Raw genomic sequence first — 24,625 nt, 5'->3', positions numbered from 1 at the left:
GACGTATTAAGTGTCGTTTATTTGCGCATTTTGACCTGCCGAGGTCAAACGGGGTCACATATCGAAAAGCGGTTTTTAAGGAAAGTTACTACGGCCTATGGGCTACCCGATGATGTGCTTTGATTTGGAATTCGGTCAATCCATCTACTCGAAAACTGCTGTGCAAGTGTATTTTCGACATAGCCCACAAATGACCTTAGGTCATCGCATGACCTTGAGAGGTCAAATGAGTGTTGGGAAAGTAAGATTAGATGCTGGCGAGTCGATTGGTGCCATTTTTAGCGCTCTAGCTCTACTGGGTGGGCCACAATCTGCTGTGCAAATTTTGGCCACGTGACCTTTGCTGACCTCTGTAGGTCCAACGGCTGGGAGTGCCACCGAATGACTTGGACTGTGGATTGGTCATGTCATGGCCTACATTGTGTGCGAGTTTCAGCTTGATCGGAGGTGTCCTTAATCTGGGCTGAATCCGGGCTGCGACGTATTGAGTGTCGTTTATTTGCACATTTTTACCTGCCGAGGTGAAACGGGGTCACATATCGAAAAGCGGTTTTTAGGGAAAGTTACTATGGCCTATGGGCTACCCGATGATGTGCTTTGATTTATAATTCGGTCAATCGATCTACTCGAAAACTGCTGTGCAAGTGTATTTTTGACATAGCCCACAAATGACCTTAGGTCATCGCATGACCTTGAGAGGTCAAATGAGTGTTGGGAAAGTAAGATTAGATGCTGGCGAGTCGATTGGTGCCATTTTTAGCGCTCTAGCTCTACTGGGTGGGCCACAATCTGCTGTGCAAATTTTGGCCACGTGACCTTTGCTGACCTCTGTAGGTCCAACGGCTGGGAGTGCCACCGAATGACTTGGACTGTGGATTGGTCATGTCATGGCCTACATTGTGTGCGAGTTTCAGCTTGATCGGAGGTGTCCTTAATCTGGGCTGAATCCGGGCTGCGACGTATTGAGTGTCGTTTATTTGCACATTTTTACCTGCCGAGGTCAAACGGGGTCACATATCGAAAAGCGGTTTTTAAGGAAAGTTACTACGGCCTATGGGCTACCCGATGATGTGCTTTAATTTATAATTCGGTCAATCCATCTACTCGAAAACTGCTGTGCAAGTGTATTTTTGACATAGCCCACAAATGACCTTAGGTCATCGCATGACCTTGAGAGGTCAAATGAGTGTTGGGAAAGTAAGATTAGATGCTGGCGAGTCGATTGGTGCCATTTTTAGCGCTCTAGCTCTACTGGGTGGGCCACAATCTGCTGTGCAAATTTGGGCCACGTGACCTTTGCTGACCTCTGTAGGTCAAATGGCTGGGAGTGCCACCGAATGACTTGGACTGTGGATTGGGCATGTCATGGCCTTTATGGTGTGCGAGTTTCAGCTTGATCGGAGGTGTCCCGAATCTGGGCTGAATCCGGGCTGCGACGTATTGAGTGTCGTTTATTTGCGCATTTTGACCTGCCGAGGTCAAACGGGGTCACATATCGAAAAGTGGTTTTTAAGGAAAGTTACTACGGCCTATGGGCTACCCGATGATGTGCTTTGATTTGGAATTCGGTCAATCCATCTACTCGAAAACTGCTGTGCAAGTGTATTTTCGACATAGTCCACAAATGACCTTAGGTCATCGCATGACCTTGAGAGGTCAAATGAGTGTTGGGAAAGTAAGATTAGATGCTGGCGAGTCGATTGGTGCCATTTTTAGCGCTCTAGCTCTACTGGGTGGGCCACAATCTGCTGTGCAAATTTTGGCCACGTGACCTTTGCTGACCTCTGTAGGTCAAACGGCTGGGAGTGCCACCGAATGAATTGGACTGTGGATTGGGCATGTCATGGCCTACATTGTGTGCGAGTTTCAGCTTGATCAGAGGTGTCCCGAATCTGGGCTGAATCCGGGCTGAATCTGGGCTGAATATGGGCTGTCTTGATCAACATGTGCTCGTGTAGCTTCACTCCTTGCAAGATCGATGCTCAACTTTTGCGTTGTGAACCATGTGCAACGTCATAAACGACCTTACATAGAGATTGGAGTTTTTTTTTGTCACTATTCCGCACCGTAGACAATGTTTACAATTGCTTCACGTGCAAAGAGAGAAATTTGTCAGATGTCGTTTACCTGATTAATAGCTGTTAATAGCTTTAAACGTCTAGACGCTCTAGATAGCTCCCAATAAAACTACAAAGCTGGTGTCAGAACAACTTTTTTGCACATTAATTATGTCCCAGCTGAATAACAATACATATATACAACTAAACGTCTAGACGTTTGTCTAGTCTGAAATATGCCGTATTTTTACATAAAATGTATTTTTTAACTTAAGTGACCAAAAGATGCCGGCGGTACGGGATAAAATAATTAAACCACTCGTAGGTAGACAAATATTTTAAACGTCTCGCCTATCGACTGGACGTTTAAAAAATTTGCTCCACCTACTCGTGGCTTAATATATATTAACTACCGTTCTAACTGAAATACTACCGTTCCAACTGAAATACAAGGTGGTTATATATTAGAGGTGGCAAAATGTGGACCCGGGGACCCGGTCTATGGAACCGGTCTGGACCCGGATGGGTCCAGACCTGGTCCCCCAAAATATTTGGCCGGGTCCAACCGTGTCCTATCATTCCCCTGTACTTTATGGTCCTAAATGTTAATAGCTTTTATGCTTTGGCAAACATAGTTGATGCAGTTTCCAGTTCATAAGTCCCAATTCCACTTTTGAATTTTAATATTCCTGCAGATTGGGCTACCTATTCTATAGCATACTGGTCAGTCTTGCTTCAATTTCTTATCTTGTCACCTACAACAGAATAAACAAGTTCTAAGTGCTAGCAATCCAGAAAACATTTCACCAAATGTTTGTACGGATCACTTCCATTCAGTTTGCTGTACAACACATAGCAATATTTTGAGCTGTAGAAATCAAATACCAACAACATATGTAGGTAAGTAGGTATGACTGAAATCCATTTATGAATGGACACAAATCCAATTGAAGCAAGGCTGACCAGTGGCATTCTCACCTGACTTTTCAAAGACATTGACATACCAAAGTCACTATGCCCACCGGAAATCAGAGTTCATGTTTGATATTCAAATGCATTTCATAACTCAAACAGCTTTGAAATTATTTCTATTACGGCCAGAAGACAACTCATAAAACCAACATGCCCTTGCATAAATCCATAAAGCTAAAAATGAATCCAAGGCATTCTCCAGAAACCGTAGTATTGATCAGATTTTTAGCCAACTGGCGCCGCATGGTGGCGCTAGCAGAGCGTATTATACATATAGCGCTCTACTAGCGCCATCATACGGCAGCAGCTGGCAAAAAACAAAGTCAATACCAATGACCTTCTCCAAGGCCAATGATTCCGTCATAGATATAAAGACTAGATAGGGCACCCCCAAGGGCACCCCCATGTCGGGAGCGACTCGCGAATACGTAGCAGCGGCCGCCATGTTGGTGAGGGCGAGAATCTGCGGCGCTGTGTGAACACTATGGGAGGAGGGGGGTGTTTGGGACAGATTTTGTGGTATTTTTTCGACCGAAAAGTGTTAATCTTTTTTACCTATGGCATTCTTTGGAATGAGTAGATTGTGAAACAAGGGCAGAAACATGTGTATTTATTGTACTGTAATTACATCAGCCCTAGACATATAGCCCTGAAGACGCTGATAAAGGATATGCGGCACCGAAGGTAGATGCAATTGGCATGCTAATTTAAGATTAAATTCGTTTCCCATTATGGCTACCATACTTTATATCTATGTATGCAGTATGCAATGGACAATGATCGACAATAAGTGCAATTTTAGCCCTCACCCGTTCGTAGTTTGTCAGCGTCTTACGAGTAGGGGAAGCCAGGGTGAACGGAGTGAACTCCAGCCGTTCGCCCCTCGACGGAGCAAGAACGGAAAAAAATAGGTATGCTGTCCGCGATGTGAGTAAACCAGTGATACCAAATTTCAGGGTACTAGGTCAACAGGTGAACTTAGAGGTCAGGTCAAACACTGGAAATCGAACCAGTAAAGTCACTGGAGTTTGAGATCTTTCGCTATAAAATCGACCAAAACGCGTGAACTGTCGGCGAAATGGGTTACATCATTCCCAATCAACCTCATCTCGAAATCTAGCGAACCGGGTCACATAAGGTCATACAAGGTCAGCGACCTTAGATGACCTCGGATGGCCTTGACACATGGCGGGTCATGTGAAGTGTATTTATGGGCGCCGATCTCGAATCCCGTGTCAATCTTACTTTAAAAAATGATTTGCGGGCACAAATCCGCAAACATAATTAAGGATTACGAATAAAATGGGCAAGATGCTCCGAAAACTGCCCATATGAAGCGCAGCCTTGACCTCGAGGCAAATGCACATTATCTAGACATCAACACTAAAAAAACGCATGTAAAATGCATAAACATGCACTAGAAGGCAAGGAAATTCACCCGGATGCGGCAAATCGCAAAATCCGCTTATTTTAGCCGAACATGACCTGACCCGAGCTCCGATGACCCATTCCTCACTTTGAATCAATCCGCGCCCCCTACCAGGCACCGACATCGCCCTTGCAGACAGCACCGACGATAGTCGCACAGGCACGTGGCGAGCTAGTGTAACTGTAGCCGCGCCTTCAGCCACGAACACCAGTTTGTGCCGGATCAGCCAGCCACGGAGCAGAGACGGCCGGCAACGAATCGGCAATTAACAGTGCTACATATATATCGACACGGCCACAAAAGGCGAGGCGTTAACCCAGCGCCCACTGCATTGGTCGCCAGTGGACCCACCCAGTCACTAAGCAATCATCGACAAAATACGTCTTTTATCGGCCAGACATTGATCTGTTCATTAACCCTCGCCCGTAAACGGCGATCTGCCACCTTCGCCCATGCAGGGGGGGGGGTTGGTGCGACCCCCCCCTTGGCGTTTGAAAACGGAGCGTCGTAGAGCTTAGCGGAAAAGACCAACGGATTGCTCTCGCCGAGATCTCGCGATTGGTGGTATATTTTTTGGTCCTAGGTCAACATTTGACCTACTTTTGACCGGTCAAAGGTCAAATTTTCGGAAAAATAGACTTTTTTCAACTTTCGGCGGCGATTGCGGCCAAACGGTGGAAGATATCGACTTGAAACCTTCACTATCGTGTTCCTTGATCAATTCTCTATCGTTTGGTATGTATTTCGTTTCCTCAGCTCTAAAAATGGCGCGTTGGGAGCGCCGGAAGTCGGCAAGGTCACAGTCGGCGGCAGAAATTCGAAAAATCAAAATTTAAATTTTTGAAATCTGATTGTATTTTTTGATTTGGGAGGTCCATTTGCTCCCTATGGAAGCTAATATTGCTGCATATTCCCATTGAGGTGACAAGAATTAGCAAAATAGTGGTTCGGGCGCTTTTCAAAAATAGTATCGGACGCTGTTCCTCTTGTGACGTCATAGCTCCGTGACCTGACCTGACCCGGTCAAGTTTCTTATACCATATGATAGCCAATACTTGCCCCAACATGCATGGGAAGTTTCATCACGATCCATCAACCGATCTCCGTACCACCGGCAGGAAACCTCGGGCGTTGGCACTCAGTTTGTGAAAATCCGGCCGGAGGCTGTTCCCTTTGTGACGTCATAACTCCGTGACCTGACATGACCCGGTCAAATTTTTTTTTATCAAAAGATGCGCAAGGCTTGCCCCATAAGGTACCCAAAATTTGGCGGCGCTGCGCGCCGCCGTTTTTGCACTATTTCCGAAAAACCTCAGGGGGGGGGTTGCACCAACCCCCCCCCTACATGGGCGAGGGTTAATATGAAGTGTCCATCCAAATCCACGCTATCCGCCACACAGCAGCTATCGACGGTAGATACCCACTCCAGCGGCAGCTGGCCGCGACTCACTGACACTGGCTAGAGACAGCTGACCGCTGAAATCACCAACACTTCGGCAGGGTATGAGCGGGTCTCAGTCAGATCCCAGGCATGTAACCCGTCCCCACCTTAGCTCATCTGGCAGAGATGATGAAGAGGTGGTAAAGCTGTGTCATGTCGTCCGGCTGGATGTCGCTCACCAGGGCCTCCTGACAGGTGCTACAGCTGACAGAGTCGAGCGCCTTCTTCACCACGAACCCTGCGATGTAGGTGGCGATGTTGCCCACCAGACGACAGCCCAGGCTGGAAGTCGTGCTCCGTGATGATGTGGAGTGCCGTGGCACCGTTGTCTGAGGTGGTGGAGGCCGAGGTAGTAAGGCTGGCTCCCCGTCCGCTGGTCGTGTGACCGACTGCCAGGATGCTGGTCGGGTCGAGGGCTGCCACTTTCCCTGTGCTGCCGGGCCGGACGCCGCAGCGGTGGAGCAGGTGCCGGAATATCCCGCAGAACTGTGCGGCACTGGGGTTGTTCCAGCCACCTGGAAGGTTCGATTAGTATCAATAAAATATGGCTAATAAGTAGTGTTTAGTGTTAACATACGCCAGGCACAAGTGTTGTATTTGTTGTTAACACATTGTTGACACACACGCACACGCACACGCACACGCACACGCACACGCACACGCACACGCACACGCACACGCACACGCACACGCACACGCACACGCACACGCACACGCACACGCACACGCACACGCACACGCACACGCACACGCACACGCACACGCACACGCACACGCACACGCACACGCACACGCACACGCACACGCACACGCACACGCACACACACACACACACACACACACACACACACACACACACACACACACACACACACACACACACACACACACACACACACATGTTGGCAATGGTAAAGCAGTCTCCGGGCATTTGGTAATAATTTTTTGCACTTATTCTGGTTTTAGTGACTGATGGGCCTTTACCCACGCATGACTGGAGGGTGGGGCTCTACAGAGCCCCTCTCCTGTTTTCTGCAATAAAATATTTACATTTATATATTGAAAAAATTAAAATATATATTTATTGCAATATTTCTAAACCACTAGACGTGTCAATACGAAACTTGCAGTACCTTCGGCTGCATCAATCTGAAACATTTTATAGAAATAAAAATTGTGTAGCTACCAGAGGTCGGCCGGAAATGACGTCAGAGTGATCAGTGAAGTCATATTCTGCCAATTTTGATGCAATAAATTGAACTACAGCAATCGCTCTCGGTGACAGATAACCTGTAACAATATAAAAAATCAAAAGTCTGTAGCTTTTACTTGCCAATGCAGGGTGATCTCTTGACTCTTGAGCCTCATCCCTGGTTTGTCAGCAATCAAATCCTGCACATCTATTTGGCATCTTGAGAGACTGAGAGGCAAATTTCAATTTCAAAAGATACTAGTCTTTAAAGCTGAAACATATTAACAGTTAGTCAGATCAAAACAAGGCCTGTAGCATACAAGTGTAGGATACTGGATTTGCACACAGTACACACTACAAAATACACATAGCAAACAGTGAGATTACAGTCATGGAAAAGCATCAGGTTTTTAAAATAATAGTTTACACAGACTTAAATACAAGAATTTAAATGAGCTTCAAATAAAATGAGAAGTGGAGTGAAGTACCTAACAAATAAGGGTATCCATAAATCTGGTACCACCGTCGGCACATATAAGGTTGGTAGGTTGTAGGTGGGTAGGTTGTAGGTATGGAGGTTGTATGTAGGTTGAGGTTTGTAGGTTGTAGGTTAGTTAGGTTAGTAGGTAAGGTTAGGTCAAGTAAGATTATGATTTTTATCTTCCTTGGACTTCATATTTACTTGTTAGCACTTAGCATTGATGGTAACGCCAGATTTACTAATACCCTATTTACTGATAGATAAATAGATAATTTAACTAGAGATAATTTACTAGATAATTTACTAGATAATTAAATTAAATAGATAATTTATTTAGATGGATAATTTACTAGATAATTAAATAGATAATTTACTAGAGATAACAGGTGAGCCAAAAGAGCATGAAGTGTAGTTTAAGCTTTACAATGTGAAAACTAATTAGGTAATGACAATCTGAGTTTAGGTGCTCCAACTAACGCACATTTTTACGTCACCCCTGTGCTGTTCATTATTGGGATCAAATGTGCGACACGGTTCACTGGTGCAGATATCACGACGTCTGGCATTTTCACTATCTATCAGCTCTGGTTGAGGGTGAGCGTGGCATGCCACTGCACTCTGAACCCAGAGCGGATAAGAGCCCCCGAGGCATCTGGCATAGTGCATGGATTTTTCGTTTGGCACTGAACTACTATTTAATACTAACTGATGACATTAAGTAAAGTACTTATTTAAAACCTATAATCATAAAACCTTCTTACTTCATAAATATTGTCCATTGAAGGCAACAGTAGAAAGTGAGCAGGCAAAGCAAGTGTAGGTAATGAGTCTGCTTTCTACTGCCAATGTTCTGGTACCTATCTAGGTAAGCTTTCTTTGTGAAAAATCATATGACTGATGCTCTATCCATGCAAGAATAATTAAAGGATTGTGGTGTGCACAAAAAAAAACATGGGAACTGAATTAAATCTAAAACAGGCATGCCAAGCAAATCTACCTTTGGTGCCGCCTATTCTTCATCAGCGTCAACAGTGCAACATGTCTAAGGCTAACATAGCCAAATTACAATAGATAAGCATATTTCAGCACTTGTTCCACAATCTACACATTCCAAAGAATGCCGTGAGCAAAAAAGATTAGCACTTTTCGGTCGAAAAATACCACAAAATCAGTCTCAAATACCCCCCTCCTCCCGTAGTGTTTACACAGCGCCGCAGATTCCCGCCCTCACAAACATGGCGGTCAGTCGCACGCACTAAAACACTGCCAATGTCCCATCTAGGGCCTGTTCCAGCGCCTCCAGAAAGCTCCAGAAAGCTCTAGAATCCTCCAGAGAGCGTTCCAGCGCCTCCAGAAAGCTCCAGAAAGCTCTCGCCGAAGCTCCAGAAACCTCCAGTAGCCTCCAGAGAGTTGGGAGGTCCAAATTTCTCTGGAGGCTCTGGTCTACAATTATGGCGCACATGTGATAATCACGAATGTAAACAAAGGACTTTAGACTGATTATTTTACAACTTGAAAGTAAAGAAAATTACATTGCTATAATATTGTTTATCTTTCTTTATAAAATTGAAAGCAAATTTTGCGTTTCAAGAGAGAACAATCGTCATTCTTTTGGTATCTGTGATGCCAATCTCCAGAAATCTCCAGATTGCGTTCCAGCGCCTCCAGTGAAACCTCTGGTAGAGCCTCCAGTCAAGAATTTCTACTGGAGGCGCTGGAACAGGCCCCTAGTCTTTTATATCTATGGATTCCGTGTTGATGTGAAAATGGCGCATTTGAGCGTCATATATGCTATGCCTTACGCACGCTAATCTACTGCATAAAGGTTACAATGGGAGATAACACGGAACTTTGGCCGCCAGGTGTCACTGTAGGCGTTCCTGCTGATTCAATTTGCGCCGGTGCCGTTCGGAGCCGTGTCGTGCGGTGAAAGTGGGTGAAATATTGAGGAAGTAGTGAGTCACATGTGGCATAATACCTAAATTTGGAAGAAAATGGCCCAGTGTTGTGTCTATGGCTGCTCGGAGAATGGTGGGTTTGTATTTTCTCGCGACAAGAGGCCGAGGAAGATATGGCTCAGGCTTGGCTCAGGCTGCAACGGATTTCATCCCACCAAACTCTTGGTTGTGTGTCGGAAGCATTTCACCGACGATGATTTTTTGGAATATACTGCCTACGGTAAGTTTTTATGGTCATGCGCAGCTTTGTATCTAAGATATACCCTATCATTCGCCACCAGGGGAACTGGGAAGTCACCTACCGGCTACCACCATAAGTATCAAAAGAAAAATGGGTCTGCTTTTCATTTAATATTCATGTCCTGAATACTACAGAGGTCAACAATCATTTAATCTTAGAATTATACAACTACCTTTATTTGTACAAGCTATTGCATGCTTCGTAGACATCTCACATCAACATCATAGGTGGGTTCGTATACTTCATGATCCATCAAAGTTTAACCCTAGAACGCCTAGGGGGGGGGGGTTGTATCAACCCCCCCCCCTGAGGTTTTTTCGAAGTGCACGCTAAACGGCTTGTCGTATCGGGCTGAAATTTTCAATACCCTCTGGGGCAACCTTTGCGCATCTTTTGCCGAAAAAATTGATCGGGTCATGTCAGGTCACGGAGTTATGACGTCATAGGAGGTACAGCTTCCGGCCGACAGTTACCAAACGTGTGCGCCGAATCCCTAGGTTTTCTGCCGGTGATACCCACATTGTTTGATGGATCATGATGAAACTTCCCATGCATGTTGGGGCAAGCATTGGCTATCGTGTGGTGCAAGAAAATTGACCGGGTCAGGTCAGGTCACGGAGCTATGACGTCACAAGAGGAACAGCGTCCGGTACTATTTTTGAAAAGCGCCCGAACCACTATTTTGCTAATTCTTGTCACCTCAATGGGAATATACAGCAATATTAGCTTCTATAGGGAGCAAATGGACCTCCCAAATCCAAAAATACAATCAGATTTCAAAAATTTAAATTTTGATTTTTCGAATTTCTGCAGCCGACTGTGACCTTGCCGACTTCCGGCGCTCCCAACGCGCCATTTTTAGAGCTAGGGAAACGAAATACATACCAAACGATAGAGAATTGATCAAGGAACACGATAGTGAAGGTTTCAAGTCGATATCTCCCACCGTTTTGCCGCAATCGCCGCGGAAAGTTGAAAAAGTTTGATTTTTTCGGAAAATTTAACCTTTGACCGGTCATAAGTAGGTCAAATGTTGACCTAGGACCAAAAAATATACCACCAATCGCGAGATCTCGTTGAGAGCAATCCGTTGGCTTTTTCCGCTAAGCTCTACGACCTTCCGTTTCGAAACGCCAGGGGGGGGGGTCGTAACACCCCCCCCCCTGGTCGTTCGTGTTATGAGAAATGGCCTGGTCGTGCGAGGGTTAACCCGCGCACCGACGGGGGTCTGCGCCACCTTAGTACCGACGGGGGGGGGGGCGGATGACCGCCCCCCCCCTGAGATCTCGAGAACGAAGCAAGATAGCGACAAGCGGTAAACGGCATCGGATACGCACGGACAAGGTCTACAATTTTTACTAAGGTCATTTTCAGGTCAGGTCAAAGATGACGTCACAGGGGTCGAAAAAGTCAAAATGGCGGCGCTAGATATGGAGAGGGTTTTTCTCGAATAACTTTCGAAGTAGTCAAGATAGGAACAAACTAAGGGCATCATCGTGATCCTCTCGTCAATCCGCATCGAATGATATATATGTTGACCTCGAAAGGTCAAGGTCAAAGGTTGACCTCAGGTCACGTGACCTCGAGATCATCATGTATATCATTCGATGCGTCTTGACGAGCTGAACACAATGAGACCATCCGCGCGGCTGTATCTTGTTCCTGTAAGGAGTTATTGGCAAAAACCCTTTGGTGACCTTTGATGACGTCACATGACCTTACAGCTGCCCAACAGCAAAACAGACCTCAAGGTAGTGAAGGTTGATCGTATGTGAAGTCATGTATGGTATATGGGGCCATTCCGACCCGTTTTAGTGGTAAAAACAGGGAGTTGATTTTTCCCCCATTGACTTATAATGGGGAGGTCGCGAAATTGACCTGACCTTAGGTCACCGACATCAAAATTCCGAGATATACAAATTGTAGCTACTAATGACCTAATAACATCCTGCGACTTTCAAAGGCCTCCGACATCTACTGTAGCTCTGGCACGGTGACAAAGTTGCAAAAAAGTGACTTGAGGTTGGGTCATTCAAAGTGACCTGGTGACCTGACCTTAAAAGTTAGGAGGTTCAAACTTGCACACCCTGTGTAAAATTGATGAGAGAATAGTCATACCAAATTTCGCGGCGCTACGCGCCGCGGTTTTCCCGCTATCCGCGAAAAACCTCAGGGGGGGGCGGATATCCGCCCCCCCCCGTCGGTGCGCGGGTTAAGGCAAGAAAACACTTCACAGTGCTGTAAACAATGATGTGCATTGTCAAGGGCCAGACAACAGCAGAAGGAGCTAAAGAAGGGGGTTATTCCATCTGTTACTCAGGGCAAAGCACCAGCTTCAACTGCTTCAGCAATTCGTAGGCAGGCTATGCGCAAGGAAAAGGAACATGGCCAGCTGTTGGACAGCTTGGTCAGTGCAAACAACTACAGAGCTTAGATGCTGTCCTTTACCTGCAGATAAGATGAATAGGTTTGTGCCTTGTGGCACTATTTATCTATAACTGTTGTTTATCGTTATTGACATTTGAGCAATGGGCAGACACTGTCAGATCCAGACAGGATAGGAGATTCTCTGTTTTGTGATTTGGATGGCAGGTGTAAGGGGATCACTTCTCAGTTTGTTTTTTGAAAGTTTTATTATCCCACAACTCACAGACAAGTCACAAAAGTATACTTAACTGGGCAAATTGTATGTTCAATCTTAAGTGTTTTCATCTTTTGGCAGATGTTAATTGCTCAGAACCAACCAGTGGTAATAAAAGATGTGCATAAGGTTTCTGATAATGGTCTATCTTATGCCTTGTCAGGCTGTATACAGTATGTATGAAGCAGTTAATACAAATTTTATTGTTTTCACAGGTACAAGAATGGGCTCAGCAGGCAGAGGAAATGGAGAAGAGTGCTCCACCTCCACCTAACGTTGCTGCTTATGAGGAGTGCGACACTGAAGGGGGGTGTGCTGCACCACTGCGGGGCTATCTGATGGTGCTGTCAATATCAGCACCAGGGTTCAATGTCCAAGATCTGTTAGCCTGTCGTGATGTGCGTGTCATAACACCAGCGTTCCTTAAAGTGAAGTCCCAGCTCTCTCCCGCCGAACGCACTCAGTCGCTCGCTATCACGAGGGATCATATCCATGTCGGGCGTATGACTGGTCTGATCAAGACTTACTCGTTTCTTAGGGGGCAAATCGATGCCGGTTACGTACCTGTTCTTTCAGACATATTCCGTTCTGTGTGTCTCGTCTGTAGCCTGCAGAAATCGCTCATGCAGGTGGCAGGGATGTGTGCGCTCTGGGACGTTAGCATTAGCAGACTGAGCTTCACCGTCTCATGTTTATTGTACATGCCTACATTTGTGAATGGTGCATTGGAGGGCTACATGTGTATGCTCGTGCACAGTGCATTGCTCATGAAAGCTGTATGCTATTTGGTAATCGGTGGTATTGAATGCTTTTGAGTTTTGGAGTTTGCCTTGTGAGTTTTGGAGTTTGCCTTGTCAAAGTGGTTTAGCTAGTAGGTACTCTGCTATGTTTCAATGTCAGTTCAATACACCGCTGTTGACTATCATACACTGCTTCAAAAGTCATATGTTGTATTCGCCATCGCGCAGTGACGCTCATAAGTCATGAGTTCATTGGCATGAATAGAAACGAACGAGTACTGTCTGCAGCTGGTTACAGGATACGGGCATGGTCTAAAGGAACTCCTACAGGGTGTAACGAAATTATCCGCACATCTATTTTTCGCCATATCTGTTCGCATAGTTTCTTTTCTGACGTTAGAATCGAGAATATTGGATGAATGCGTGCCTCTGATTCGGCTCTCGCCTCGGCAGTGACCTGACCTTGCGATGTGACTCTTGCTCTGAGTAAGAGTCGAGTTACGGAAGGGTTCATTTGGTAGTTATCTATCATATGATTGAAAGCTTTGGGTTCATTTGATGGCATGGCGGCATGAGCCTGAAGCTGGTCTACCAGCTGCTGGACATCAGCAGCAGCCAGTTGCACGTCAGCCTGAGGCGCGATACCTAATTGCTGGGACTTGGGTGACGGACGCAGGCCGGGCCGTGTTCCACGGAGCGCTGCCTTGATTTCATACTTGTCACTGTACCCCTATATCTCCAACACTATGGTAGTGTGCAACAAGTATGAAACCAAAAGCGCCAACAGCGTTGGCAGCGCTCCGTGACACCCGGCCCCGGCCGTGACAGCAAATGGATCGGCAGTAACGCCCTTGCTGCCACCTGGTGGCCATTATTGAAAGCTTTGCTCTGTGCTCTCCCATTTTGGAACACGTTCGGGAAGAAATCAGGTAAGTCTCAGAACCCTTGGTATTAATTCTATATCTAGGTAGGTACTAACAACAAAATGTTGTTTGTTTTCTACGTTGATAAATTGGCACTTAAGTCATGATCGCAACCTTGCAGTACTTATAAGTTTATTGCCATTACGATTTTGCAGTACTTAAACCCCAACAAAATTTTGCAGTGATTTAACGCCTGTTTTGTCCTTGCATTGCTATCGTGCCGACATTTCTGGCGGACATCACAAAGTTTGGGTGCGGTTATTTTTTCTCATCTTAGTTTGCTATTTTGGCGCGATTTTGACAATTTCTGGCGCATTCCACTTATTTACTTTAGCGGCCATAGGGCAATGGTTTACTAACGGGAGATGTGATGAATTCCAGCAGCAATACTTGGAATATAAAGAAGAAGTGAAGCAATTATGATACCTATTATTTTTTATAATGACAGAAGGAAGAAAAAACGTTTTGTGCAGCATGTGAAAACAAGGAAATAGAATGAAAGAAGGGCTGCTACTTTTCATGCGCCTGAAACCAGCCACCTCATCATCATAGTGTTAGTGTGTGCTAACCTTCATTCATCCTTAGCCGAGCGTAAACAAACCTTTTTCTCTTCTTAACTCTATTTCTCTCAACACCTGTCGGTATACCCCGCGAGCCCACCCTCGCACAACCCGCCTCAACACGCGGCTCTCCACAATCTGGCGCCAATTTTCTGTGTTCACGCATCATGGCCAGCCGTACGCAACTGCCAATGACCGCCTTCCTCACAGCCGCCTCAGATGCATCGCGCTCGCTCATTGGTTTAACTGCCGCACCAATCATCATTGCGCTAATAACCGTTTCGGCTGTCTCACGCCTGCTCATTGGTTACCCTTTTGTTTACATTTCAAGGCCCGTGCCTAACATCCCCCTCCCCTTAAACTAGAAACATAGGGCGAACATCAAATAATTGAAGCTGTACCGCACAACTAGCGATTCCACAATACCGCGTCACAGGAACACGAGCATCCTCAGTCACAACTTACACTAAAACATACCTAACTCAAAACCAAGCACTAAGCCCATAAACGGTTCTTGCTAGAGGTAGCGCGATGGTTTCCTCACCTCACGACCATACCTCGTTCGCGTTGTCCCGGCAGCCTCCGGAACCGTCTCATCAGCTGAGGTCATCATGCTGACGTCCGTCTCGTTCAGGTCATCTCTCGTCCTCGCGAGATCATCTGGCTCCAGCGAATCGTCCTGTGTCGAACTGGTCTCGTCGGTCTTCACATTGTCAGCGGCTCCCTCGTCCGGCGTTTCGTCTGGCGCTGACGTCTTCCCGTCGACCGTCGTGTCTTGCGCTGCTCTCGCCACTGGTTCCAACAGCTCCGTCGGATTGAGCCCTGCGTCATCCGTTCCTCGTGACGGCTGTACCGCGTTCTTCGGTATCTGACCATCGATATTCGGTTCATCCAACTGAACATCTTCAGCCACACCTTCTTCTCTTCCACCAGTCACTGTCGTTGCCGCCAACTCAGTCTCTACGCTGACGACATCTGGTCCGTTTGCTTCAGCATAGTCGTCCCTTCCAGTGCCGTGTCTCTCCTCGATCTCCAGCACTGACATTTCTCCGCTCGCCTGCTGTACTCTCCCCCTTCTTCAGGTGACAACCGTGTATCAGTCTGCGTTTCCGACCTTTCCTTATCACGTAGTCTGGTGGTCGTGCCTCCACCACTGTGTAGGGTCCTTCAAACTTCGGTCTCAGTTTCCCATGCACTCCTTTTCCGGCTGTGAAGTTGCGACACCACACGGCATCTCCTGGCTGAAACGTTGCTGGTCTCGTGTCGGTGCGAAGACTCTGCTTCTGTCTGATCAGTTCCAGTGCTTTCTGATGCGTGTGATCCAGGCGCTTCTTCAGCTCTCCCAGAAACTGACGGTGAGATTGGTTCTTGATGTTCTCCACGTCGAATTCGTCTTCCAGAACAGTTCGCATTGGTCTCCCGTACACCAGCTCCCCGGGTGAGAATCCCGTCGCGCTGTGACATCCCGAGTTGTACGCCGATGCTACCACAGGTAGCCACAGGTCCCAGTCGCGCCTGTTTTCTGCCACGTAGTGGGTGAGTAGTTCCATCAGTGTCCGATTTAGTCGCTCCGCTTGTCCGTTACAGCATGGGTGGTATATAGTTGTTCTCAGCTTCTTGACACCCAACAGGTGACAGACTCCTTTCATGAGGGCTCCTTCAAAATTGCGGCCCTGATCGGTCAACAGGGTCTTCATTACCCCGAAGCGGCCGATCACCTGCATCACACAGTGCACGATTTCTTCCGCAGTCTGCCGTTTCAACGGAAACACTTCCACCCACTTGCTGAAGAGGTCCGTCATGACCAGCACGTACTTGTAACCAGTGTCACTTTCCGGAAGCTCGAGGATATCTGCTGACCAGTGCAGGAACGGCTCGCCTTCTACCGAAATTGTTCCTCTTCCCTCTTTGCAGCCTGTGTACTTCGGCTTCGTCTTCAAACACGACGTGCAGCTTCCGCAGTAACGTCGTACTTCGCGCTGTATGTTGTACCAGAAAAAGCCTGTTGTCAGACGATGGAGTGTTCGCCTCACGCCACCATGCCCTGACATCGGAACGTCGTGAGCCAGACGCAGTGCTCTCTGTCTGACGCTTGTCGGCAGGATCACTTGCGCTCTCTGGTGTCCCTCCAAAATCCGCTGAACTATGCCGTTGTGTAGCTGCAAGCCTGAAAGTCCGCTGTAGAAGTCCAGTTCTGCTTGCTGGCTGTGCGTCAACTTGTCCGTCTTCACTGACTGCTTTTTCAGGTGACGAGTGAGCTGGCACAGTACAGGATCTGTCCGTGTCTCTGTAACCAGGTCGCCAAGGTGCTCGATGTCTACGACGTCACATGGACTGTCGCCGACGTTTCCTCCTTCTCCGGCTTCTTCGTCGTTTCCTTCTTCCCTTACCTCCCCATCATTTTCAACTTCTACTCTCTCGCCGCGGTTTTCAGCTTCTGGTGTCTCTCCGTCGTTTGCACCTTCCGTGGATGGCTCTTGCGCGTCCACGACTGTAGAGCGCCGCAGTGTCACATTGTCCACCACTCCCACTCCTCTTGGTACGAATTCTGGTGCGGTCGGTCGTAGTTCGTGCTTCATGTTGTTCATCTCAAACTTGCGAGACAGAGCGTCTGCTTGGGGAATCAGGCGACCCGCCACGTGCTCAACGGTGTAGTCAAACTGTTGCAGTTGCTCAAGCCATCGAAACAATCTTCCTGACGGTGACTTCGAACGATGCAGGAACTTTATCGCCTCATGGTCGGTCCTCAGTAGGAAGGATTTTCCCACCAGGTAGTGGTGAAATTTCGACGTCGCTTTCACCACCGCTCCCAGTTCGCGCTCCGTGACGCTCCAGTTGCTCTCTGCGGGCGTCCATTTCCCTGAAGCGAAAGCAACTACGCCCTTCGATTGGCTCAGTTCAGCTCCCCATCCCGATCCACTTGCGTCCGTTGTCAACACGAACTTGTCCGTTGGGTCAGGAGACTGCAGTACCGGGTACCACTGGAGGTCTTTCTTCAGGGTCTGAAAGTTGTCTACGCAGTCATCAGTCCACTCGAAGTTCGAGTCCTTCTGCAGCAGGTTTGTGAGGTGCACCGACTTGTCAGCAAAGTGCGGGATGTACTGACGATAGTAGCCCACGAGACCTAGAAACTGGCGCACTTCCTTGACGTTGCTTGGTCTCGGCCAGTCCTTTATGGCTTCCACTTTGTCCACTGACGGACTGATCCCCGTCTCGTCGATCTGATGTCCCAGGAAGTTCACCTTCTTGACCGCCACTTGGCATTCCTCAGGATGCAGCTTCAAGCCGGCTCGACGGAAGCGCTCCAGCACCTGCTTCAGCACCTCCAGATGTTCTGACATCGTCGAGCTGTACACAATGACATCATCCAGGTAGACCACTGCTGTTTCCCAGTTCAAACCATCCAACACATCCTCCATGATTCGCTGAAATGTCCCCGGACTCGTCTTAAGCCCAAAGGGCTGACGTGTCCAGTGTTTCAACCCATATTCGGTGATGAACGCCGTCACCTCTCGTGATTCTGGAGCGATAGGGACAGCCCAGTAGGCTGACCTCTGGTCAAGTACTGAGTAGATCCTGGCTTCCCGTGTAGCATGGATGAGGTCTTCGATTCTTGGCAGGGGGTAGGCATCGTGTCTTATGACTGCATTCACGGCACGGTAGTCACAGCAGAACCGTATTCCTCCATCTTTCTTCCGTATGAGTACAACGGGTGATGACCAGGGAGAATTGGATTCTTCGATCACTCCCTGTTCTTGAAGTCTGTCCAGTTTCTCCTTCAGTTGTCCCCGTAGGTGAAGTGGAGTGCGGTACGCACGTTGTTGGACAGGCGCGGCCTCGGTTGTGATGACGAGCTGATGAGGACCTTGGTAGCTCCCGATGTCATCAGGTGACTGCGAGAATACATCTTGATACTCCTCCAGAAGATCCTTGAACGGCTTCTTCTCTGGCACGTTCAGGTGATCCAACGATGGCAGCTGTGGTCCCTCTGGTTGACTCTGCATCACACGTTCTTCCTTTCTCTTCTGTCCCTGATGCAGCTCAGCAACATGAACAGACTCATGGACTCCGAGCACTGTGCCTGCTGGAATGGTGACATCTTCATCCCCCATGTTCAGGATCCGAACCGGTGTTCCTTGGTGCTTGAGGTGAACTGCCGGCGCGATCGTCACCCCCGAAACATCTGATGGCTGGAACAGCTGTGTCTGCGGTTGTACCAGTCGACTGACACGGATGAAGGTCTGAGACCGTGCAGCACAGACCACCGGACATCTGGTTGAAACTTCTTGAGACTCACATCTCTCCACGGGTTCATCTCCGACCCGCAGTTGACCTGTGCCGCAGTGGATGACCACGCCCAACTTGTTCAGAAGATCCAGTCCAATGAGCAGAGGGTCCGTGAGCCCCGCAGACACACACAGCTGGTGAACAACTCTGGCTGGGCCCAGTTCTATCTCCAACTCCACTTGACCCATCAGAGATACCTCAGATCCATTAGCAGCCAAACATTTCACTTCTGGCATCGCGGTTACCGTCAAACCAAGCTCCTCCACCACAGTCATGTTGAGCAGGCTTATGGCACTCCCCGTGTCAAGGACACCTTCCATTTTCACCCCATTCAGCAGCATGTTAACCCTCATTTCACCAGTTGGAGCTGTGCCAAGCCGGCGCACATCATGTTGGGGCACACTTGGACACACTGATCTGACATGGCCCACACCTCCACACTGAAAACATTTTATTTCGGCCCTACCTGTTGGTGGCTGAGGCTGATCACTTCCTCCAGCTTCACCCGTCTGTCGGGCTGCCGGTCGCGGTCCTTCTTGTCGGTGTTGTTGGTACTTCGCTGGTGGTCTTGTGCGTGCAGCTCCCTGTGTGAAGCCTCTGTTCTCCCTGCCGTACCCTTGTTGCACTGCGCGAGGGCAGAACCTCTTGATGTGACCTAACTGGCCACAGTTGTAGCACCGTCTTTCGGTTACAACAGTTCGTACCAGTGGTGGTTCCTGACGTTCTTGAGCAGTCATCTCCTTTTGCAGCTGCTCCATCGTCTGCAGTCGCTCCAGCTTCCGAATGACAGCTTCCACAGAGCTAGCATCAGCATCCAGCAGCTTCATGGTCCACTTACTTGGTACCACTCGAGGCAGTTGCTCCAATAGCAAGCTGTCTTGTGCCTCCTTGGACAACTCTGGCATGCCCCCACGCAACAACTGCTGTAGCTTCAGCACAAACAAACGAGGATTGTCATCTACCTTCATTCTTTCTTCATAGAACCTGTGTAGCAGCACTTTTCTCTTTTCTTTGGGGCAGAGCAGGTTTCTGATCATTTCCGTGGCCTCTTGCATGTCTTTTGGTGGGTTATTTTCCAACTCATCCGCCACCCAGCTTGTCCCGTCCAGTAGCAGTGCCGGAAGAAGATCCAGCTGTCTCTGCTCACTCCAGCCATTAGCGCGCGCGGACCTACGTAGTTTCCGCAGAAATTCCTCGGCATCGTCTGCGTCAGTGCATGTGGGTGGTGGCACTCCAGCGAACCCACTCCAACCAGCGAGACCTCCGGCAGTCGCCGTTACAGCATTTCCAATTTCTTTACTCACCGCCGTCTCACCTTTGTTCCGGTCCAGCGCCATCTTGATTTTTCTTCATTCGCAGCCTTGCAACACTTTACACAATAAAAAAGGCAATAAGTTATATCCCACCGCTGATGTTAGTGTGTGCTAACCTTCATTCATCCTTAGCCGAGCGTAAACAAACCTTTTTCTCTTCTTAACTCTATTTCTCTCAACACCTGTCGGTATACCCCGCGAGCCCACCCTCGCACAACCCGCCTCAACACGCGGCTCTCCACAATCTGGCGCCAATTTTCTGTGTTCACGCATCATGGCCAGCCGTACGCAACTGCCAATGACCGCCTTCCTCACAGCCGCCTCAGATGCATCGCGCTCGCTCATTGGTTTAACTGCCGCACCAATCATCATTGCGCTAATAACCGTTTCGGCTGTCTCACGCCTGCTCATTGGTTACCCTTTTGTTTACATTTCAAGGCCCGTGCCTAACAATAGCATGGTAATTTGAGGTAGTTTAAGTTTGTGTTAAAAAAGAATAGGAGGAGCTGCTGCAAAGGTGATGCCTCAAAGCCGTTAAGTCAAGTCAGGCATGCTCTTACAGACTGAACGTTCAAGTTACGAGACCCCATCATACCGCTCCAGTGGCTGGTGCCTATATTATGCAATTTCAGGTACTTTGCTTATTTTTTGTGGCATAATATCTATAGAGTTTTTTTTTTACAAGTCTGGTGATGACTGATAATTCAAATAAGTGATGTAGTAAAATTAAGTTGAGTGGGTACAAGTGTTTTTTTTCTGTAGAAGAATTATTTGATTTTATTTTTACTTTGCTTACATGCTGTCATTATCATCATTGCCTCTATTGAGCTGGGTATTTCATTATATATTGAACTACCAAATTTATATTTGAAAAGTAGGTATTTAATCTGTAATCAACGAGCATTAGGCTGCATGGCAGTAGTCGAGCTTGTCAAATGCCTAAATGTTTTACTCAGAAATTGTTTGCTTTATTGGTTTCTTGAGTTTCACCAGATAAAGATACAAGGTTGGATGATTTGGTGTTAGTTATCCATATTAAAGTGCACTGTTTGTGACAAGATAATGGAAATTGTAACCTCAATATGGTTTCATATGAAATTTCATGCTGTCAAAACTATGAGATGTTGCCTTGAGATTGGAATCAGGCAAACATGGATTGAAGCTGTTTTCTAAAAAACAAACTGCTTCTTAATAACTTTCACCTCATAATTCACCTCACAAGTCACGGTCATGTCCATGGATGTCACAGAAGATCTTGCTGAACTGCCAAAGAGAATCCTCTGCAAGGAAATGTTTTGGTTGATTTGGCTTAATAGCATACATTTTATTTTCCCAGTTGCATTGGGGCTCTGCTGGAGTTTGCTGATGACACGATGCTGAAGGGCTGAAGCTGGCAGCTGTGGCAGGAGTCCAGTGTCCACCAGCTCAAGATCCGACGCCGCCGCGTCGCCGCCGTGCGGCACTCCGCGGAGACGGGGACGGCGGTCATGATTGAAGACACCGCACTTCCCGCCTAGACTGTCCGGTCGGAGACTGGTAATCCCTCCGGTGAGACGCACACCGTGGAGCTACTGCACCGCGCGTGTCCACCCGCAGTGCTGTGCCAGCAACGGTGCCGTGAGTGCGACATCTGCGTGCATATGATGCAGTGCGACTGTCACGACTCTTGGCTCAGTGTTAACTGTCAGTGTTACAGTGCGGCTCGCGCTCGTTTTAGCGAGGTGCTCTGTTGTATATAACCACCTTGATGGAGACCTATGTGCTGCCGCTTGAGTTTCAATGTACAGTTTTATGCATCAAACTAGCGTAAGTAAATGGCTGTCAGAGCCAGAGGTCAATTTGAAGCGCAATTAGTACCCATAACCCAGCTGGGTTGAGCGTGTCATGTGACTAGTCCCGATGAACGTACTGTTTCGATGTCGTCAGTCGTAGACTTTTGTAAACCATTCGTTTCTGAGCTCTGTGTTGTGTTGTTCGGGATCGCAGTTTTTTTAGCAGTTTGCTTTATGCGTCGTACGCTGACAGAACGCTGGTCGTACACAAATCATGTGTTTCCTTTCGCCCCTAATGGGTTACTGCGGTATCTATGCAGTTGGAATGTGTCTCGAGACACTAACTGGTTGCACTTGGTTGTGAAAATGACACTAGCTGGTCGCACTAGGTTTCAAGCTGCGCTTGGAAATGGTGCAATATTATTTGCATTTTGCAATGCAATTTTATTGCCGTAACCTTATTGGTAGATAGTGTCAGAAGTTGGCCATTTGATGCGTTGTCACTTGTCAGACGCTGTTGCCTTAGTACTGACAAATTGATGGGCTGCGTTTGTGTTCTTGTTAAGAAACGGATCTCAATATAAGGTGATTCAGAGGTAGGAACCTAAATGCATTCGTTCAGACTTTTCATTTAATGGGGATGCACTGTTTCATGAGCAAGAACGAGCATGGCTCTGGTTGAGCGAAGCGCAATCGATCTTTGCTATCGTGTTTGTAGACTGTGGCCACGTTTACATCACTCTTCAACTCCACGCACCAACATTATTGAAACTGCTTGAACTTGTACTCCATTTCGCTAAATTTCGGGGTCGTCAACCTACGGTCCGTGGCCGTTACGTTTGGCCAATAACTAGATCTTATACATATTAACGGGTTCATATAATCACAGCATGATGCCCCGGACAATTTTTATTTGATTCACTGATAATGAATGTATCCCAGTACCGCACAAACTGAGACTGAAACTGGACAACTCGCTTTTCGAGGTTCAAGTTCATTATCTTCAGATGTTATGGTATGGTAAGCATTTAATATTCGAAGAAAATGGTCAGCGTTAGCAGTGCTAAGCGGGTATTATGAGCTTTCAGTTATTTCAATATTTGTATAGGCTATTATTCTTGTGGTATCTGCTGTCAATTTCACGCGGTATATATAGTATTATCTTATACAATCGCGGTAACTACATATTTTCTGCCGGTTAGGGGAGAGTGGGGCACATTCGTGCATGGGGCACATTCGTTTTCAGCAGTTTATGGGAACACGAGTGACTGCACGAGCTCAAGGTAAATTATGGAAATATGTATATCATTGCCGCCCTTCGTTCACCGTAGAAGACAACACTGTACCTGCTGTCATGCTTGATAAAAACGCAAATTTGTAATATTCGTGAGCTTTCCAAACTTTTCTCATATCATCCATTTTCGTGATCCTGACTCGGAAATGTGGTTCAGCTTTTCAAAATTGGGGGTGAAGAAGCCCACTCTATTCACGGAACTGCTGCAAACTTGTTTGTTGAAAAAGTGTCATTTTTTCAAAAAGAAATTTTGAAATATATTACTAATAACGTTGTGGGGCAGGTTCGTGTACGCACTGCCTGGGGACACATTCGTGCATATTTTTTTTAGTTTTTGCGATTTATGACTTTATCTGTAGTAGGTTTCTCTAATGACGCTCGCCTGACTCAGTCTCGACTGCTTGCGACGTCGTGACGAGCAATGCACGCGAACTTGGCGAGGTCACGGAGGCCGGCAGTTGGCACATTCTTGTTGGCCAGCCCATTCTTTCTACATTTGTTGTGCAATGCATTCTTGTCGAAAGGAATCAAGTGAAATGACCCCCTGCCAATTTCCTTTGGTAAATTTCTGGCAATGCCCGGTAATTTCTCGAATTTTGCCGGGTGAACGGAAGTGCCCCATCTCTTGAACGAATGTGCCCCATAGGTGGGGCAGTTTCGTGCAAATGTTCAGAGTTAATAAAAGTCATTTTTCTAATGGAAGCAATAATTTTATAGGATAACTTTTAAAGAGGAAAACTATCTGCAATAGTTCCTTTCCATACTACAATCAACAATTTTGCCATTGCACTAACCAAAGAACAGATATGTGGGTTTTTTATCCATTTTTTTTCAATATCCATTTTTTGCACGAATGTGCCCCACTCTCCCCTACTGTTATTTTCATTGATTCGTAATATTTCGCTCCGAGCGTGGCTCGATTCACATTGTTATTATATTGGCATTCAAGATTTAAGAATAAACATCTTATAATGCATTCCAATTCCATCAAAATGTCAAAATGCAAATAAAAAAGTTATAAAAATTGCAGCAGTTTTGTGAATCAAAAATAGCTGTAAAATAGGCCTGTATAATTTCAACAACAGTGCGCCGAAAAACGTCTAAAAACGCGGCAACAAAAACTAAGATGTAAAAAAATAACTGCACCCCAAAGTTTTGATGTTTCTATTTTGATTTTGAATGTTTTCTCGTTTGGGGCCTTGGATAGTTGATAAAATTTGTAAGGACTAATGAATTTAATTCTAAAAACGAATATCTTTTACCAAGAATATTAGAAAAGGTATGTATCAGTATGGTTATCTTGTTCCATGTTGATGTTAGGTTC

The 24,625-nt window shown here is 46.9% G+C and overlaps 2 protein-coding genes across 4 annotated transcripts in view; both read right to left on the bottom strand.

Annotated features, from left to right (window-relative positions):
• The window catches only part of LOC122392160 (nucleolar protein dao-5-like), a 179,300-nt gene that overhangs the window by 30,349 nt on the left and 124,326 nt on the right, over positions 1-24,625 (bottom strand). The window lies entirely within an intron of this gene.
• LOC122392162 lies at positions 5,834-8,800 on the bottom strand. 2 transcript variants are annotated; one of them, XM_043386741.1, is made up of 3 exons: positions 8,570-8,800; positions 7,229-7,362; positions 5,834-6,414 (listed from the first exon to the last, which is right to left on the bottom strand). In XM_043386741.1, exons 2-3 carry the CDS (start codon positions 7,265-7,267, stop codon positions 6,013-6,015), a joined length of 441 nt encoding a protein of 146 aa, XP_043242676.1. In that variant the 5' UTR covers positions 7,268-7,362; positions 8,570-8,800; the 3' UTR covers positions 5,834-6,012. The 2 variants fall into 2 exon arrangements, with proteins under 2 accessions (XP_043242676.1, XP_043242677.1); XM_043386742.1 differs by having other exon boundaries at positions 8,778-8,793.

This window comes from Amphibalanus amphitrite, unplaced genomic scaffold (genome assembly GCF_019059575.1).
Source record: "Amphibalanus amphitrite isolate SeventyFive unplaced genomic scaffold, NRLGWU_Aamphi_draft 000472F_arrow, whole genome shotgun sequence".
Classification (NCBI taxonomy): Eukaryota; Metazoa; Arthropoda; class Thecostraca; order Balanomorpha; family Balanidae; genus Amphibalanus; species Amphibalanus amphitrite.
This window is presented reverse-complemented; position numbering and strand designations above follow the sequence as displayed.

What these genes read in the sequence shown, in the direction of transcription:
- LOC122392162 (XM_043386741.1), bottom strand. Translation starts at nt 7,267, where the DNA reads ATGAGGCTCAAGAGTCAAGAGATCACCCTGCATTGGCAA. An exon ending in AGATCACCCTGCATTGGCAA is followed by an intron (nt 6,415 to 7,228) that starts GTAAAAGCTACA and finishes CGAACCTTCCAG; the next exon opens with GTGGCTGGAACAACCCCAGT.